Source organism: Canis lupus, chromosome 3 (genome assembly GCF_048164855.1).
Source record: "Canis lupus baileyi chromosome 3, mCanLup2.hap1, whole genome shotgun sequence".
Taxonomy (NCBI): Eukaryota; Metazoa; Chordata; class Mammalia; order Carnivora; family Canidae; genus Canis; species Canis lupus.
Genome location: NC_132840.1, coordinates 19,469,807 through 19,488,568, shown reverse-complemented (window position 1 = coordinate 19,488,568; position 18,762 = coordinate 19,469,807). Strand labels below are relative to the sequence as shown.

General features: G+C 45.7%; 1 protein-coding gene across 2 annotated transcripts in view; it reads right to left on the bottom strand.

The window, feature by feature from the left end:
* CDH13 (cadherin 13) overlaps nucleotides 1-18,452 on the bottom strand; it is a 1,001,991-nt gene extending 983,539 nt beyond the window's left edge. Inside the window, exon 1 of one of the 2 annotated variants that reach the window (XM_072819442.1) lies at nucleotides 18,121-18,452. In XM_072819442.1, coding sequence (XP_072675543.1) covers nucleotides 18,121-18,165 — 45 coding nt within the window. In that variant the 5' untranslated portion in view covers nucleotides 18,166-18,452. The remainder of the gene's footprint in view (nucleotides 1-18,120) is intronic. The other variant, XM_072819439.1, reaches the window with a different exon arrangement.
* Between the last annotated feature and the right edge of the window lie 310 nt (nucleotides 18,453-18,762).

Here is an 18,762-nt window from a genome sequence, read left to right as displayed (position 1 = left end):
CAATATTCCTGTGTGTGTTGGGTGAACATGAAGCTCTACACTTACACTTGGTTTCCTCACACTCATGCTATTGACATTTAAGCTGGGATAATTCTTTGCAGTGGGGGCTGTCCTATGTACTGTAGGACGTTGAATAGCACATCTAGCCTCTACCTACCAAATGCCAATAGTGCCTTCTCCCCAAGTTGTGATAAACAAACATATCTCCAGACATTACCATATGTCCCCTGGGAGGTACAATTGCCCCCATTTGAGAACCACCCATTTAGACTGTACTTCACAAGTAAGAATCATGGGCAATATTGGAAATATCAGCAAAGATTCATAATGGCACACAAAGAGTTATTCTGGATGGGCTTCAAAATCCAATGACTATAGACCTAGCTCTTCTCACAAACTCAGCAGTGTCATGTTCTGTCATTCTCCCCTTCGGTCTGTAATCTCTACAAGTTCAGCAGCTGCAGCCTCTGCATCTGTCTGGTTCATCTTAGGAAACTTAACTCAAAGAATAGAGCCTAGAATTTAGTGAGTGCCAATTGTGACTAGAGCTTAATAGTATCATATGTATATATAGAATATATACATGTATTTATATGTATATGTTATATATGTGTGTATACACATATATGTATATCTATTATATGTGTATGCATGTGCCATAGATGCATACATCTGTGTGTATATATGTATGCTTTGTCTGTATGCATTATATGTGCATATATACACACACTACATACTAAACACACACACATAAAGTCAAAGGAAGTGGGTGCTAAGTCAGATGAAAGATAGCAGAATATGCCATCCTAAACATGCCACTCTGTCATAAGGATTATTTTGAGCTGAAGGCAACTGAGAAGAAGCAGATACAAGAAAATCTTACTGACCTCTTCCTATTTGCCTAAAATCAGGACCTAGAATTTATAAAGGTGTTCTTCCTCCACTCTCTACCAAGAAGGACAGATATTATTCCCTGTAGACAATTTCAGATCCTTACCAATGGGCAAGGCACTGACTTAAACCTGCATAACAAATCCCATTCTTGTTTTCAACCCCATTACACCCCCACAGCTGGCATCCCCACACCTTTCTCTCTCTTGTCTTTAGCTTAACATGATATTTAAGCTGGAGTTCTAAGCCACTTCTGAGAGTTTCTCATTTTTTTCCTATCATGCACACATGAGGTATACATATTAATAAGCTGATGGTTTTTCTCTTGTTAATCTTTCTTTTCCTTGAAGAGTCCCAGATAAAAACCTAAGATGAAGTTTTCCTCCCCTATACATACTTCCCAAGTGCTTCTGTCCTCACTCCAGGTCTTCTGGTCTGCCTGTGTCAACCACAGCTGTCACTGAAGGCATCATGTGAACATAGCTCAGGGTCTCCCAGACATAAATACCTGTCCATAATAGGATAGAGCAGAACCTTTGGCCTCCATTCCTATATCTCTGTGGTCTGCATGTTTTCATCTCCACTTTCCTCAAAGGAGCATAGATCCTGCACCAGACACGTTTCCCTCCTTCATCCAAATAACATGAGAAAGGTCTCTTTCCCCAGAGCCAACTGGAGCAGCAGGTTTTAAACGTAAGGGAACATCAGAATCCCCTAAGGGGCAAGTATGTGAAGACACAGTTTGCTGGATCCACCCCCAGAATCTCTGATTCAGTAGATTGTGCATAGATAATTCATTTCTAACAAGTTCCCAGGTGATCCTGACACTTCTGGTTCTGATGATGCAGGTCCAAACTCTGAGACCCCAGAGTCTACAGCTTATTTCTCACATTTATCCTGTGCATCATTGTCTCATGACATACTCTATGCAAGAGTTCCCTTACCACTGGGAATTTAGGAAGAACATTGGAAATGCAGCCTTGGGGAGCCCCTCTTTGAAACTCAAATGCACAATAAAGTCTGAGACATTCAGTTGTGAAAAACAAAATACAACCTATCAGTAAGTCCAGAGTTTCCCAAAATATTAGCTCATGCAACTTATTTTTTCCAGAGCTTTCATTAACCTCTCATGGAATCAGTACCTCTTCAGAAAACACTTTGCAAAACACTTTGGAAGATCATATACTCATATGGTTTTGTATAATCATCTGTTGCTACCCAGGAAGGCTTTAAGAATCTAGGTGGTAAGCAGACTCCCTGCCACCACAAGGCCAGCCACCTGGGAAGCCAGATCTCAGCCAGAATGCTTTCAATCCCAGCTCCTACCCCAGCTCGTCACAGCTGCTCCAACAGACTGGAGACCCAGGAAGATATTTATAGTCCTTTGGCTTTGTCTTTATAAATTCTCACCCTCCAGGACCACAAACAGGCATCCTGGGCTGGATCCAGGGGCAAGCCCTGCTGCCCTTTCCTGCTGTACTGTGCTTGGCTAATGGCTTCATCACTCTGTATTTTAAACATGAAAGGTAAATACAAATCATCAACATAGGAGTGAAGGTAGAGAGGAATAAATCTCATGTTTACAGAGCTTGGGAATCAAAAGACATCTAGTGAGGGTGGCAGGTGCTTTAGGAGGGAGTGTTTATGGGGGTGGGGGCCTTGATTTGGAGGCACTGAGTGACAAGTGTAAGCAAAGAGCTTCTTCCCCCTGTCTTAGACCTCAGATTCCTTTTTATTGCCAGGCCATGAAGTTTTCAACTGAAACAGCCAAGGGGTGCCAAACATTCTTGTTAATTTGTATGAATCCTTTCAGCAATCTGGTATCAACTTGAGTACAATGACAATTAATATGTCAATTCGTTCTCTCCCCCTCTTCCTCTTCTCTCTCTCCCAGGTCCTGAGCCACTTATGCTTATTGCTTTTAGAAGTCAGCCACACCGGGATCCCTGGGTGGCGCAGCGGTTTGGCGCCTGCCTTTGGCCCAGGGCGCGATCCTGGAGAGCCGGGATCGAATCCCACATCGGGCTCCCGGTGCATGGAGCCTGCTTCTCCCTCTGCCTGTGTCTCTGCCTCTCTCTCTCTCTCTGTGTGACTATCATAAATAAATAAATAAAATTAAAAAAAAAAAAAGAAGTCAGCCACACTAACACATCTTCTAACACACACACTAAGACCCTATAGTCTCTCCATGCCAGTACCCTAAACCAGGCCCACCTGGGCCAGAGAGGACTAATAACCAGTGAGGAAAGAAGGATCTTGATCCACTTTGCAAATCTGCAAAACAAAAGTGAAGAACCACTGCTTAGTTTCTAATAAGCCAAGTTACCTGTAGCTGGTTGACTGAGATTGCTTTTCATTAATAAAATGTGTGAAAACCAGTATGCTTCAGGCCTACAACCGCCTGGATCACTGGCCAGGCCCATGTTCCTCAGTATATGCCTGCCTCAGTTTTCTGATCTCTGAAATGAGGTTAGATGATAGGGCCCTTGTGAGGAATAGTAGTGTTAATGTAAGAAAAGAATAGAATGCCACTAGCACTTGGTAAGCACCTGTAGGAGAGCTCAGGGATGGCCTCACAGAGCCCTGAGGTTGGACTGCCTGATGTTTGCTTGCTTTTCTGTTGAATAACAGCTTTATTGAAACATGATCCACACACTATAAGGTTCACCCTGTTAAAGTATATAATTCTGTGATTTTTAGTATACTCACAGACTAGTGCCACTATCATCACTCTCTCATTCCATAACATTTCCATCACTCTTCCCCAAAAAATCCCATGCTCATTTGCAGTCACTCATTCCCTGCTGCTCTCACCTGGGGCCCTCGGCAACCACTACTCTACTTTCTGTCTCTATGTATTTGCCTGTTCTGGACAATTCTTTCCATTTCATGGAATCATACAACACGTGGCCTTTTATGTCCGAGACTGTTTACATTTGAATCTTGGCCCCAGAGTTCAAAAGTTGTGTGACCTTTATCCAGTTCTCCCGGAATTTCTCCATCTGTGAAATGGAATTAAAATCATAGTAGATACACCATAGAGTCTTTAGGAAGATTAAAAGTGCTAATTAATACATCTAAAGCACTCACACAGGGCCTAGCTCATAGGCCCTTGAATATGAATCTCCACTACTGCTACTACTACTATTACTTGTATGCTATTCCTCTTCCCCAAAGCATGTGGCAACCCAGAGATGAACAGATCACAGAGAACACGGCCCTTGCCCTCCCTAGTACTCAGCCTGGTGGGGATCATACAATTAAAAAACCAGCTTGAATAAATACAGTAAAGTCTTATCATATGCACATTTAACTAATGGAAATCCAGCTCTTCCACTGAAAAAAGAAGGAAAAAGAACAATTTAAATACTGCAATTAAATTCTGTAAAATTATATCTTACCTGTATTCTTTATTATGCACTGTACATTATGGCATGCATTATACAATGTTACATACTGATTACAATACAGGGATGCACACACAAAACCATACATACTGCAATTTAATGGGCAACTTAAGATATTTCAAGGTTAATGACGACGGCGTCTGCCTTAAACCTTGATTTTATAATCTAACCCCTGAGTAAGATGCAACTCTATTGTATGTCAACAACAGTAACAATTCAGAATGATTCCAAACAAATGAAATCAACCAATGAGCCATTGGTTGAGGTGAGCTATAGGGGTTCCACTTGGTCCCATTTGCCCAAATACCCATTAGCACAATTTCTTCCCTCCACAAGCTCACAGTCTCATTGTGAGAATAAACTACAAAAACAGAATTACAAGAGGTTGCTGAGCAGCAGAATGGGGTTTAAGAAACAGATGGAAATAATCTCTCACCCTACTAGCTGACAAGACAAGCAGATAGACAACAGAAGGACTGTGCTCTCCACAGAACTCACCACATGACAGACATCATGTATATACCTGTTCATTTTTTTATTGTCTCTCCTCCAGCTAGTACAGAAGCTCACCAGGTTAGGGACTTTGTGTACATTGTTTATATCTGTATTCCCAATGCTGAAAAGAGTGTTGAGCACCCAGTGGGTGGCCAGTAAGATTTGTTGGTGAATGAATGAATGAAGGTAACTGTTTAGATAACCTCCATTTTTCTCCCATCTTATGTCCCCCAAACAACCATAGTCTGTTCCTCCAACCTCAACTTATTTAATCCTTAATTGTTTATAAGTAGTGGGAATATATCCATGCCAAAGATGAGGCCCAAAGGTAGCATTCCAGGGCTTTGGCATACTGGTACCATCTAGTGGGAAAGAGAGTATCTGCAGGTGGGTACTAAACCAAACTCGGTGGTTTAAAAAAAAACAAAACAAATAGAACCCATAACCCTTCCCTTTAACATAAGCTCTATTGAGGAAGTTTTGGGCAATATGTAACAGGGCAACTGGTATCTCTTATATACTCACGCCCTATCCAGGGCACAAACTGCCAATCCAAGCACCTGTCACACCACTCAGGACTTGCCTATTTTTCTACTCAGGACTTCTCCAAAACCATGGTTGCTCCCCCAGAACCACAAAGGCTTATCAGGGAAGCACAGAGAAACCAATGGTATTAGGGGCCACCCTTGACCAATGGAAGATGGGCATAGTGGGTATACACCCCAGCTTCCTATCCAGCAAAGAGACTATTCTAAAGCAGATTTTATGCAATTCTTCTGAGGAGTCCTAGCAATAATGAGCCTTAGTTGCCCATGATAGTAACCAGATCAAAGAGCTTTTTTTGGCTTTCCTTCTTTCTTGTTCCTTATTTCTGTGTCTTAGGGTCATCTCTCAGATTAGCTCCCTGCATCCAAGCCTATATCTCCATCACTTAGGTTGTACTAAGGAATGCAGCCTAAGATAGTGTTTAATACCAATACACCTTTGAGTGATGAGGAAGGCTTAAAAATTGTAGTCCAGATAATACTACAAAAGCTGAATTATATATTTCAGTCCTTGTCTGAGAATTCTGTTCCATAGTTAATCTTTACCTTGATTAGAGTTAATGTGGAATAATCCAATGATACTATCTTCCTAAAGAAATACCACATTCTCACGGTAGCAACAGGCCAAAGAAAACGTCTGGTTTCTTTCCCTGGCCTTGACCCTATCCCAATTTGACCAACTGGTGAGGTGGCTGGGGTTCTGATCAGAAGGTGGCAAAGAATAGCCCAAGGGCCAAATCCAGCTCTGCCTGTTTTTCTGAATAAAGTTTTATTGAAAACAGCCCAGCCCATTTGTTCACATGGTTCGTGCAGCTGTTTTTACGCTACATTGATAGTGTTGAGTAACTGCAAAAGAGACATATATTTATTCTTTACAGAAGAAGACTACCTACCTGTAGTTTAAATTCTTGGTTACCATATTTTTAGATTCCCAAAAATAAAATTTCAAGAAAAACAAAAAATATAGAATGGATAAAGGTTTGCCAGTGATACTTTACTGCTCTATTTACCATGATAAATAGAAGACAAAAATGGGATAGGCAGTTAGTTGACTAACTTCATTTTACAAACAATAGGACATTTCATCTCTAAAACTAGAAAAGATCATTGCATCAGAACAATGACCTTTCCACCCCAAAATTGGACTGTGAATAGACTCAGAACAACTGCCTATCCCATTTTGTTTTACAGCATCACTATCCAAAATTATTGTACTTACTTATTTTTAAGGTTTACAGTCTTTCTCCCTCATTAGAACGTAGACAACAATGAGGGCAGGCAAGCTTGTCTTTCTTCAATGTGGCTTACCCTGTGGTTGATCAGTTAATATTTGTTAAATGAATGACTTAAACATGAAATGTACAGATTGGGATGCACAGATACAAAGGTCCTTAGAGGGATGCCTGGGTGGCTCAGCGGTTGAGTATCTGCCTTTGGCTGAGGGTGTGATCCTGGGGGTCCCAGGATCGAGTCCCGCATCAGGCTTCCTGCATGGAGCCTGCTTCTCCCTCTGCCTATGTCTCTGCCTCTCTCTTTCTTTCTCTCATGAGTAAATAAATAAAATCTTAAAAAAAAAAAAAAAGGTTCTGAGAGAGACAGAAATGAAAGGCCACCATGCAGAGTGGTAAGGACTGGGGCAAAGGCGGGGATAGGTACACCCACTCACACAGGGGCTCTGTGAGTGCTCTCTGCTCTGTCACCAGTACGTAAGACAGCGCCAGGCACATAACAGGCATTCAACAAATGTTCATGGAATCAACGGCTACCCTGACTAAAGGCACTTAAATTGAATTAAAAGGAAAAAAAGAAAACTCTTTTGGTAAAACAGAACTACATTTGAGGTTAGATTCAGTTCTGTTGCAATGCCCGATAGATTGGTTTGTCTCAATATAGCTACAGGCTGTATATTTCTCATTTTCTATGGAGTGAGTGGGGAAAATGTTACTGTAGACAGTAGCATTCAGGAATCACTGGAGCTCCTTGGCACCCCTTGGGAGGAACACCATCTAGCCTTAGAGCTTAGCAGCAGGCAGGAAACTGCCAGCAAATATACCCCTAGAGAATTTACCTGCGCTGGAAGCTGCAGAGGAGCCACACCCTCATTGAGTCCTGTGTGGCTACTCTTTTTTTTTTTTTAAAGATTTATTTATTTATTCATGAGAAACACAGAGAGAGGCAGAGACACAGGAAGAGGGAGAAGCAGGCTCCACACAGGGAGCCTGACGTGGGACTCAGTCCCAGGTCTCCAAGATCATGCCCTGGGCTGAAGGCGGTGCTAAACCGCTGAGCCACCCCGGCTGCCCGTTGTGTGGCTAGTCTTAGTAAGATGGCCATTCTTGCTGGGTCAAGCATGCAGCATGGGTGGATTCTTTGCCTCTGGTCAAAAGCAAGGCCTCAGTGACAACACAAATGACTGGCCTAACTCCATTCAGAAAGTTGTAGCCATTAACCCAGACCCATTAACCCATTAACCCAGACAGGAGGCCCAGGTCCCAGGCCCACTTTTAGAGACCAAAATTCAGAAATGAGGTCACTACATGTAGCCACTTTGACTCCAGGAGAACCAGAAAACAAAATAGTCAAGGGAGAAAATTCTTACAACATTTGGCGGGGGATAAGGGATCAGGCCTTCGTATGTGAGTGAAATATGGAGGAAAATGCACATGCACAGGAATCATAAATGCATGGGTTCAATTCCTGGTCCCAGTTCTTAGTGGCTGTGTGGCCTTAGGTAAATGACTCAACCACTCTGAACTCCTTTTCATTGCATATAGAATGAGGATAAGAATAGTTGTTCCTAAGGGTTGCAATAAAGATTACAGATAATGTATGCAACTGGCACATAGCAATAAATTGTACAGTAAATTTACTACAGGTATTTTGATATATTTTAAATAATAATCATAAGTGTTCCTGGTGCTGACACATACACCCGCCAACACACTGCCCTGATAAAGCCTCAGGGAAACAGCCACTGAGCAGATATATCTAGAAGATAAGATCCCACCAGATCAAATGATTTTATGAGGCATGAAATCCCCAGGGGAAGGATCTTTGGGGAGCTACCAATATGGGAATTGGCAAATCCTTCTCTAGAGAGCAAACTTTATTTTTTTTTAATGTCCATGCATTTTAAATATGCAAGCATTTTTTTTCACCTCTAAGTTGGTCAAATTATCAAGGCTCAGGCTCCATGGTACCTGAAAGCTCCAAGTTCCCTTGAAGCGCAGTGTGTGAAAGTTAATAATAACCAACATTCCTTTAGCACCAAATATTTGCCAATCATGGGATGAAGTCACCAGTATGTGCTTATTTAATCCTCACCAAAACCCTGCTGGGGAGATATAGGTGTTCTCTCTCCTTGTTCAGACACAGGAGGAAACAGAAGAGGAGGGAAATAAAGTTACTTATCTGAGGTCACTCGGCATGCAAATGGCCAGGAGTCAAACTCACTTCTTAAAATCTCAGATGTCTCCCTAACTCCCCTAAGCAATCTGAGAGTCTGGCTCCTCTGAGTCCTGGCAGACCATAGGCCCTGGTTCACCTCCAGCACTTTCTCAATCCAGGACCAGGTGTGTATTCATTGTTAAATTCCAAGTTTGCAGTCTTCTCAGCACTGAGTAGATTTTAATGATTATGAAAAGAAAGAAGAAAAGATGGATGAAAGGGGCTGGAGGAGGAAGGTGGGAGAAGGGGAGGGAAGGCACAGCAACCACCCCTCCAATACTGTTTTAGTTCTTATTGAGTCTTATGGTAACAATTACCAAGTTCATATTATTTCTGCTATTTAAGTTCTTGTTTCTTTTTTAAAAAGATTTTATTTATTTATTTATTTGAGAGAGAGAGAGAGAGCATGAGGTGGCAGAGGGAGAAGCAGAATAAGGACTCCACTGAGCAGGGAGCCCAATATGGGGCTCAATCCCAGGACCCTAATATCATGACCTGAGCTGAAGGCAGATGCTTAATTTACTGAGCCACCCAGGTGCTCCACAAAATATACTTTCTTGTTTCTTAATGACTGCCCTGGGTAGATGGCAAGCCCCATGAGAACAGATCCTACATCCATCCTGTTTACCTATGAATTCCCTAAATGCCTCAATAAATGCAGACACCTATGCATCCCTAGCCTTCTAAGGATAATGTACCTGTGCCCCCCCCCCCCTTTTTAAGAGAACCCAGTTGTTAAACATTTGCCAACATACCACTCCCTGGCACCCCATTGAAGACTCTGCTACTCCACCTGGAAACATAAGAGTCACCACGGCTATATCCAACATGCTGAAATGAAGACTTGTTAGCATTCGCAAAGTGATTGCTGAAAGTAGTAGATCATTATTTGCTTCATGTAAGAAATATTTCTAGTGCTGCTGATTGAATGTTCAAGAAACGATTAAAGGGCTTGGCAATGTTTCTCCCAAATATCTTTTGCATGAAAAGCCTCAGAGATTGGTTAATTATAGAGGGTACACATCAGTCTCTCTAGACAAGGGCATTTCCAAGCCCCCACTGTGCCCATCCCAGATGCGAGCATGGATTGGATCAGTGGGCACTGAGTAACTGGGGCCTGGGATGCCTCTCCTGAGGAGCATTACTGCAGCCTGGCTAACACCCCTATGGAAACGGCCCTCAGACCCTGTTTATAATGTCAAACACCTGGGTTCTCATTTGGGTAATTGCCAGGAAGCTGCCAATTGAAAGGAGTCAGAACTCATGCTTGCTCCTTAACCGCTCCCTGCCCCTTGCTCTGCCATCTCCGAACCCAGCTAACAAGCTCTGCCAGGTTCTCCCCTAAATGTCCCTTGGACAATCTGAGTGGTGCATCTGTTTCCCTCACCTGCACTGCCACTCCCGTGATCTCAGGCCTGGACTGGCTTCTCCGTTCCACTCATACCCAGCGCCAATCCATTTACTACACTGCAGCCGGGGTGACCTTTCCAAAAGGAAATCTGACCTTGTCACACTACACCTTCCCCTTGTCACTTTCAGTGGCTGCCCATTGCTCCAGGACAAACACCAAAATCTCTGTGATGGCTGCCAAAGCCCCAGTGGCTCTGGAACCACTCAGTGACTCCCGATACCATCCTCTTTGAGCTATGCAATATTTCTTCCTGCACAGAGACTTCCCCCAGGCTGTGCCTTCTGCCTGGAATTCTTTTCCCTGCCTACACCTTCCAGTGTTCCTTTGTCTGTAGGCCTCACTACTCCTCCAGACTGTGGCTCAAGCATCAGGCTATCAAGGAAAATTTCCAGGCCCTTCATCTAGATCTGATGCTTTATATTCATTCATTCATTCATTCATTCATTCATTCATTCATGTTTGCTGAGGGTCTGCTGCATTCCAGCACTATTCTAGGCCCTGAGGATGCAGAAGCCAACCAGACAATAGTATATGCTCTAATGGAGCTTATATTTTAGTGGGGGAGAAAGATGAGGCACAGATGAGCAAAATACACAGGACAGCACACCTCACACAATTGCATTTTCTTCCCTCATAGCAGTTGCCTCTGTTTTGAATTATTCCTGAATCGACATTGATCTCCCTGCCAGGGGATCTCTCAGGGCCCAAACCCCAAGAGAGCAGAGGCTGGGTCACCTCCCCAGTAGCCATACCCTGAGCACATAGTAGGCTTTTGTTTTTGTTTTTGTTTTAAGATTTATTTATTTATTTATGATAGACATAGAGAGAGAGAGAGAGAGAGAGAGAGAGAGAGATTGAGAGGCAGAGACACAGGAGGAGGGAGAAGCAGGTCCCATGCCGGGAGCCCGACACGGGACTCAATCCCTAGACTCCAGGATCGCGCCCTGAGCCAAAGGCAGGCGCCAAACCGCTGAACCACCCAGGGATCCCACATAGTAGGTTTTGGATGGACATCACAGGTATTTACTGAATCCACTTAGTCCCAGGTATATCTCCCTGAAGTCAAGTTACTTGAGTGCTTGGGGCTTAGGAGGAACAGTCCCTAATGACTGAATCCCTAATGCCTCCCTGCCCTTTGAGAAGATTTCCTGCAGCCCCTGTGGCTACAATTCTGAGTCAGAGCAGAGTCAGCAAACTTTTTCTGCAAAGGGCCAAATAGTAAATATTTTAGGCTTTGTGGGCCATATGGTGTCAACCCTGTTGTTATAGCACAAGCTCAGCCATAGACAATTATATAAATGAATGGGCATGGCTATGGTCCAATAAAACTATTTATAAAAACAGGCTGCAGGCAAGAATTGGCCCATAGGCCACAGTTTGCAACCCCTGAGTTAGATGATCCCAGATGCCCAGCAGCTTATGGCAGTTGAAGGCAGAGCTTGTGAGGCCTAAGACAGCTATGGCTTCTGTTGGCAGGGTCCAGCAACTTTCTGCAGGCCCTACATCCGTTGACAGGGAGATTACCACAGAAGTTCAAGCTTCAGGCATTTGCAGGCACCATCCCTGCAGCACATGGGGAAGCGGTTCCCTGCCGCCTCCAGAGGGAAGCGACTTTGGCCTGCAGGCCATGTGAGGCAGGGATGGAGGCTGCCACATTCCTTGCAGGGTCCCCAGGCTCCTCCAGGGGCTGAGCTCATTTCCTGGCCCTGCCCAGGCATGTGGCAGGGCTGCTCTCAGCTGAGCAGCTGCTGCCCTGCACCCCAGCCCGGCCTATACTCAGCTGGGAGACACAGGGGCTTTGTGCTTCTGTAACAGATTGGGTGACGCTTGCTGGGGCCTTTGAAATGAGACATGACATGTCAAAACGTGCCTATTGCTAATGCTAATTTTCAGGAATTTGACTTCTGTTGGCAACTGACAGAGGAAAAACAATCACTTTTTTTTTTTTTTTTGGTATGTGTGTGTAGTTATATTTACCCTGCTCTTTGGGATCTGAAGCTATGAAAAACAAGTTATCTGGGGCTTACCTATTGGTATGGCATGGATGGACGGTTTAATCTAGTATTTATGGAGCCAGAGGACATTAATTATAGCATTAACACTATGTGTAGACTATGTTGGGTGTTAACTGTTAAAAGCAACTATAAGGACATCACACAAATTCCAGTTGGTGGTAGAGGTGACAATGTTCTGTGTATAAAAGTACTCTAGGCAACAAAGCTATGCAGCTAACATTAACCCACAGTTGTAAATGCTTTGAGAGCTCACCCAGTGCACCCAGAGTCCCCTGTAGGGTACAAGAAGTTATTGTGACATTCTGATGATACGCATATTGCAGGTAAGCAACACTGTGGGAGTGACAGTGCCCAGAGCATCACTGTACTCCAAGGGTACTGATGCTCTTGGTATAACACTGCGTACAGTGCACTGGGGCCTACCTATTATCCAGCACTCCCAGAGCCCCTTAACTGCAATGTTTTGGGTGTACCAACGCTCTGGTGTACCTACATCAGTTTTACTCAGAGCTGCAATGCATCACTTCTCTGGGTGTAACTATTACTATGGAATAATGATCTGGGGGTCCTAGCGTTCTGGGTAGCCCTAGTCACTCAGTGGCACAGTAATGACAGTGGTAATGTTCTCAGGATGGAAGTGCGGTCCCCTTGATCGTGTTCTTCCAAAGCAAGCCTCAATTCATTTCATTCATAGTGATCAAAAGAGGCTTGTCCCTTCCTTTTCAAGGAGCCTATCACTAAAAACTTGACTGCATCAATTTGATTAAGCCTCAAAATTTGTGAAAGCAGAAGTTCCCAACACAAATGGCTATGAGGCAAGTGAGTAAAAATAAATGAGTTACAATTGGCTAGATGAGTAGTAGGGACTGGCAGGGACTGTGGCAAATTACAGAGGCATGTCTTTCCTAAAAGGTGGCAGTAGGAACTCTGCTCTAGTAAACTGTGGCCAAGTGGGAATGAAGCTCTAGGATTGCCTTACCTTCTGATATTTTTAGAAATGCAAGAAATCTGGATTTTTTTTTTTTAATTTATAATTTCCCACTTTTCAAAAGATTTGGCCAAACAAGATACATCCATGAGCTACATTTGGCCTATGGCTTCGACTTCTCAACCTTTGCCCAGAAGCCAGAGTTGCAGACCTGGGATGGATGAGCATTAGCATCATGAAGCAGATATCTCGAGCTTCAGCCTGCTAAACCAACGGGTGACCCGTTCACCAACATGAGCCCTGGCTGTGTTTCAAGTTTGAAATGGCATTTCTTTTCCTCTCTAGCCTGCTCTTAGCTATTTCTCTCAATGGAAAAAAGAAATTGCATTCTACCCTAACCCTAGCATAAAGCCACTACTTAGTGCCTAATGAAGGGGATCCTATAGTCCAGCCCATCATCATTTGCCCCATCTGCTGAGGGATATGGAGTTAAGCCTGGGATCCCTAAGTAGCTACAGAGGAGACAGGCTGCAGGGGATTGTATTGGCAGCATCCTTCAGGAGGGTCAGATTCTCTCAGGCATGTGGGCACCTTGCCCACAGCTAAGTGGAAACAATGCCAAAACCACTGGTCACTTGATTTGATTCTGCCCAACTGATTATTGTAATTAGATGACAGACATATTTCCCTCTCCTTTTCAACTGGTGCTGGAGGGTGAGCAAATCTGGCCCATGAGTCATTCTTCTGGGTAGTTACCTAATGGGGAAGATTATCTCCTTTCACAGCCGAGCTATGCCTGCCTTTTGGCTGCCTAAAGAGTAAAACCAGGTCCAAACAAAATCAAATGCCAGGAAATTTCAAAACTTCCCCATATTTCATGTGGCATTGTCTACAAAGGTCTTTCAACTGTTCCCTGCACTTATACTCAGAGGGACTACAGAGTTGTAGAATTAAAGAGAACAGAAGCAAGTATAATAGGGAATAAAGGAGGAAAGAGACTCTCCCATGCAAAATGGCAGGACTTCTCATTGGGGGAGCTTGTAGCAAATAATTGGGAATAAGGAGAATAGTTGGGTTTAGATGGAGCTACTATACTGAAGTTCTTTAAAATATATAAGCTGTGGATTCAGAATTTTGTAATACTGTGAATGGAGCCCTCTTCTGGAGAAATTTTTCAACAGGTATTAAAACAAGATCAAAACACACAGAGATGGACATACACAGCCACAAAGAAATAGGAACTACTATGGCTGTATAGATGATATGACTGTCATTGAATCCATAGTTTCATTCCACCTCACAGAAACTACCTGGACTCCCCAGGCACCTTTCTTTTTGGAAAGAGGGAAAGAAAGAAGAATATTCGCAAGAACCTAGCTGTACTTTTACCTAAACAGTGAACTTCAAACTGAGATTCAGTGCACACATGCAAATGCTGATACTTTTACATACTGCAGTTACTGGGTACATTGGTTTGCCGGGCAATTCCACTATAACACATAGGAGATACTTCTAGAAGGAAATAGATTTTATTTAATGGAAAACCCAAGGGCTAAAGATAGAAAAGGAGAGAAGGGAGGGAGGCAGAGCAGAAGAGATTAGCTAAGATGACTGTTGGGCTTTTAATATAGACTGTGGCATTACATAAACTCCAGATCACATATTCAGCCTCGCAGTTTATTAAGTCTCTTTGGGGACTTGCTAAAAAAAATTGTTCAGACATGTGAACTGTACCACTCCAATTCTTTTCACGACTTATGTCTCTGTTTCCCCAGTGCTTTTGAAATCTTATGGGTTGTCACATGTTGAGGCCATCCCAGGGCAGGGGGTGCTCTCTGCCACTCCCACAGTCTTTTCTCCTAATCAGAAAGGTTCTGCAAATAAACTCTGCCCTTAACATAGAATATATGATGTTCCAGGGGTACTGAAAGACACTGGTTCTTATTTAAAATCCTGAAAATCAACATTCTGTGTCCAAGAAAGAACTCCCCATTTTAAATCAACATCTCAGAATTCTGTGGAACATTTTTGGTCACTCCCAAGCGACCGCTCTCCAAACCTGAACCACTCCCTAAAATTCTAATTCTTGGGGGATTACTCATTCATTGTTAGGACTTTTAGCTTGTTGTAAGTGATACCCAAACAGCGGCTGGGGTGGAGGTAGCGGGGGCCGGATCATACTTACAGTGTAATTTCTATGTCAGGGCTCCCTTAATCTGTTCCACATTCATTATTTATCATAGTTAAATGCCAGAGGCCACTTCTGGGACAGCTTTTCCCAAAACACCCCAGGGGAGAAGAGAGGTGACTGTTCCTTGACTTTGCCAGCTTCCAGCCATTGTTGCTTAGAATTCCTCTTCCCCCTTTCAAAATGCCTAAAACAGCAACCAGCCAATAAACGTACAGGGATTGATGGCTTCCAAAGCCAGACCCAGAGTATTATAACTGCAGTGGAAAAACACATACATGCTTGCCTGAACACCGCTTAGGACCAAGTGACTAATTTGCTTTATTACATTGTTTTTCCCTTCCTTCTGTTTTCTCTCTACTTCAAGAAAGTTTTGTTTTTTGCTTGTTGACTCAAAGGCTCCAAGACTTTCCCCACTTTTCACCGTGGCACACAGAGTTGTGCACTTGAACCTCTTACCAATTAAGTGAATTGCACCAAAATGATTTCTCTGCAAGGTGCTGTTGCAACCAGGATATCAATTAGCGCCCTAATGTGGACTTTTGCTTTGATTATGCATAACAATCTTAGAGAGAAATAAGCCTCGGAGAGCGAGCCGGCAATTCAATTCACGGTAAAACCTCTACTTCCCCATGCTAAGGAACCCAGTGAGCTGACAGCCTTCAGACCCACCTGTGCCATCTGGGCCCAGCAAGAGGAGACACACCAGTTGCTTTGCAAAAGGTATCATGTGAGAAGCCCCTAGTGCACAGGGATTGCTGGGTGCTGCCATGTGGCCTGTCTCTCAAGGGGAGGCAATAACTCCGGGCAAGCCCTGGAATCCTAACTGAGGTCCAAGCATGCTGAGAGAGGAAAGGACTGTAAAGTCTTGGGGAAAGGCTGTGGTAAGTGCTCGCAGACACTAACAGTTACCAGTATGCCAGGCCTCATGGTAAATGCATTACCTAGGACATCCTGTTGAATGCAATTAATCTGCCTGGCAATCCCAGGGAGGTGACAAGATTATTTTACAGTGGAGAATCAGAAAGCTCAGATTTACTAAACAACTTGCCCAGGGTGGCACCACCAGCATATGGCAGAGAGGATCTGTCTGAATCAGAGGCATATTCTGATCCACTCTGTTAAACGGGGATATATATACATACATGCAGCCTCAGGGACAGCCAGAGTCCAGAAAGTATGGGAAACTGGTTCACGGACAGACGGAGGATTTGTGGCAGGACTTATGGTTACCGGGACCCCAAGAGAGTCAGCCAGCAAAGCCCTGGTATTAGAGGAATACAACTGGGCAGTCCTGAATGGGGGCTGTGTATCCAGGGAAGGGGGAAATCATACGTGGGGGAGGGGCTCAGCAGCCAGGCACCTTACTCTGCCCCCAGGCACTGGCATCCACCCACTAGCCCCCACTTTTTACATACATCATTTCCATGGTCACTCCATTCCTGGGACACTGGCCCATTTCCAAAGTCTAACCCCAGCATCGATCCAGCAGTGGCCTCCCTTAGAAGGCTGCACTGCATCCCCACATCCCAGACAGCCCTTGCCTGGGATCCTAGCTGCCTCACCCCCTCCCCCTTACCCACACACTCACACGCGGTGCCTTTCCCCCGGGACCCAGGGGTCCTGGCCAGGAACTCAACGCCCGTTCCTAGCACCCAAAGGCTCTCCCTGTCTCCTTTCCTCCTCTGTGCCTGGCTCTGCCTTGATCTTACGCACCCACTTGTAGCCTGCCCGCTCACCGGGAGTCCCAAAGGCTTCACCGGAGGCCTGGGGGACTGGGTCACGTTGCTCTCAGAAACCACAGGCCCCAAGAGCAGGGCTGGGCGTGCCCCTCGGCTGCCAGCACCTCCGGTCTGGCCTTCTCGGAGTGCTGCTTTCCTGCACACAAACTTCCCGAGATCTTGGAGGTGCGGAGGTGGTGGCCTGAGAACCGGTCTCCGTCGCACCACCCCCAGCCTCGCCCGGGTCAGCGGCCCCCCGGCGCCGCGGCGCTGCGCGGGTTAACAGGCAGCTGCAGCCCTGGTGGGCAAGGCTTGAACTTTTCTCTGCGCTCCGCGCCGCCCGGGAAGACAGCGGCGGCGGCAGTTGGGGCTCCGAGCCGGAGCTCCAGCTGGCTGGACAAAGGGGGCGCAGGGGGCTGGGGCCTGCGTCCCGGCGGGAGGAGGGCGACGCGCTCGGGGCCCGAGGTCCGGAGGAAGCGAACCCCGAGGCGGGCGCGGCCGGAGCAGGCGCCCCTGAGCGACAGCAGCAGCCGGGCTGCAGCACTGGCGGCGGGAGGCGCCTTCCGAGCCCGGGCGCCCCGGGAAGGCGGTGATGCCAGGCCGGCCTCCCCAGCCCCGCAGCCCGCGATCCCCACCGCAGCGGCGCTGCCCCGGCTCCGCGCTGCGCGGGGGGAAACCGGGACTCCTCGGAGTCGCCTCCGACCGAGTCTTTCTCCAATGCATGAGCCTCCAAGGAGGCAATCAAAGTTACCCCACTTGATGTAGGCGAGAATGTCGCCCCTGCTTGCAAAAAAAAAGGGGACTGGGGAGCTCTCTTCTCCTCCCCGAACGTGCACACACACACACACACACACACACACACAGAGGCGAATCCGAGTGGGAAACCAGCCTCCCCCCCCACCCCCCCCGGGATCTCTGGGGCTGGGAATGACCTCCCTTCAAGCCCCAGGCTTTCTTCGCCGCCGCGCCCCAGAGTCCCCCGACCCCCGAGAGCCCCCTCTCCCTGCCCGCGCCACGCGACGCGAACACAGAAACGGGGCGCAGGGTGCGCCCCGCAGCCCCTCTTCCCTACCTGGGACAGGAGAACGCACAGAAGGAGCGGAGTTCTCGGCTGCATTTTGCCCGACTAGAAGCGCCCGGCGGCGTTTTCATTCATGCACTTGGCTGCACTGAGCATATTTTCCGTGGGAGCCAGGCTTTGAGGAGAGGCTGTGCCTCACCAGCCAGCCAACTTCCCAAATAGATCAGCGGCAGCATCACGAAAGCATTGGGTAGAGGCTGATGACCAGGACCAATGGCTTTACAAGACAGATTCCTTCATAAAGCTCCCTCGTTTTGCATGGCAGATACAGGGCGAGCACCTCGCACAGAGCGAGTCCCTCGGAGGAGGCAGCCCGTTTGCTTTTTTGGGCTGTTGGGGCCCAGCCTCACAAATCACGCTGGGCAACGCCAGCCGATTCCACTTTTGCAGAGAATGGAATTGCACCGGGGACTGGAGAACACTTCCAGCCCAGTGCAAAAAAAGATTCTCTTTATTAAAATGTTAATAAGATCCACTTTAATTCCAATAAATCAAATAAAATGACCCCAGCAGTTCCAGCCCTTTCCACGCCTGGAAAGACTTGGCAGTGGATTTTTTTTTCTTTTTCTTTCTTTCTTTCTTTCTTCCTTTTTTTCTCCCCCCTAATGTGGCCCAAGTCATGATGGTGTTTGG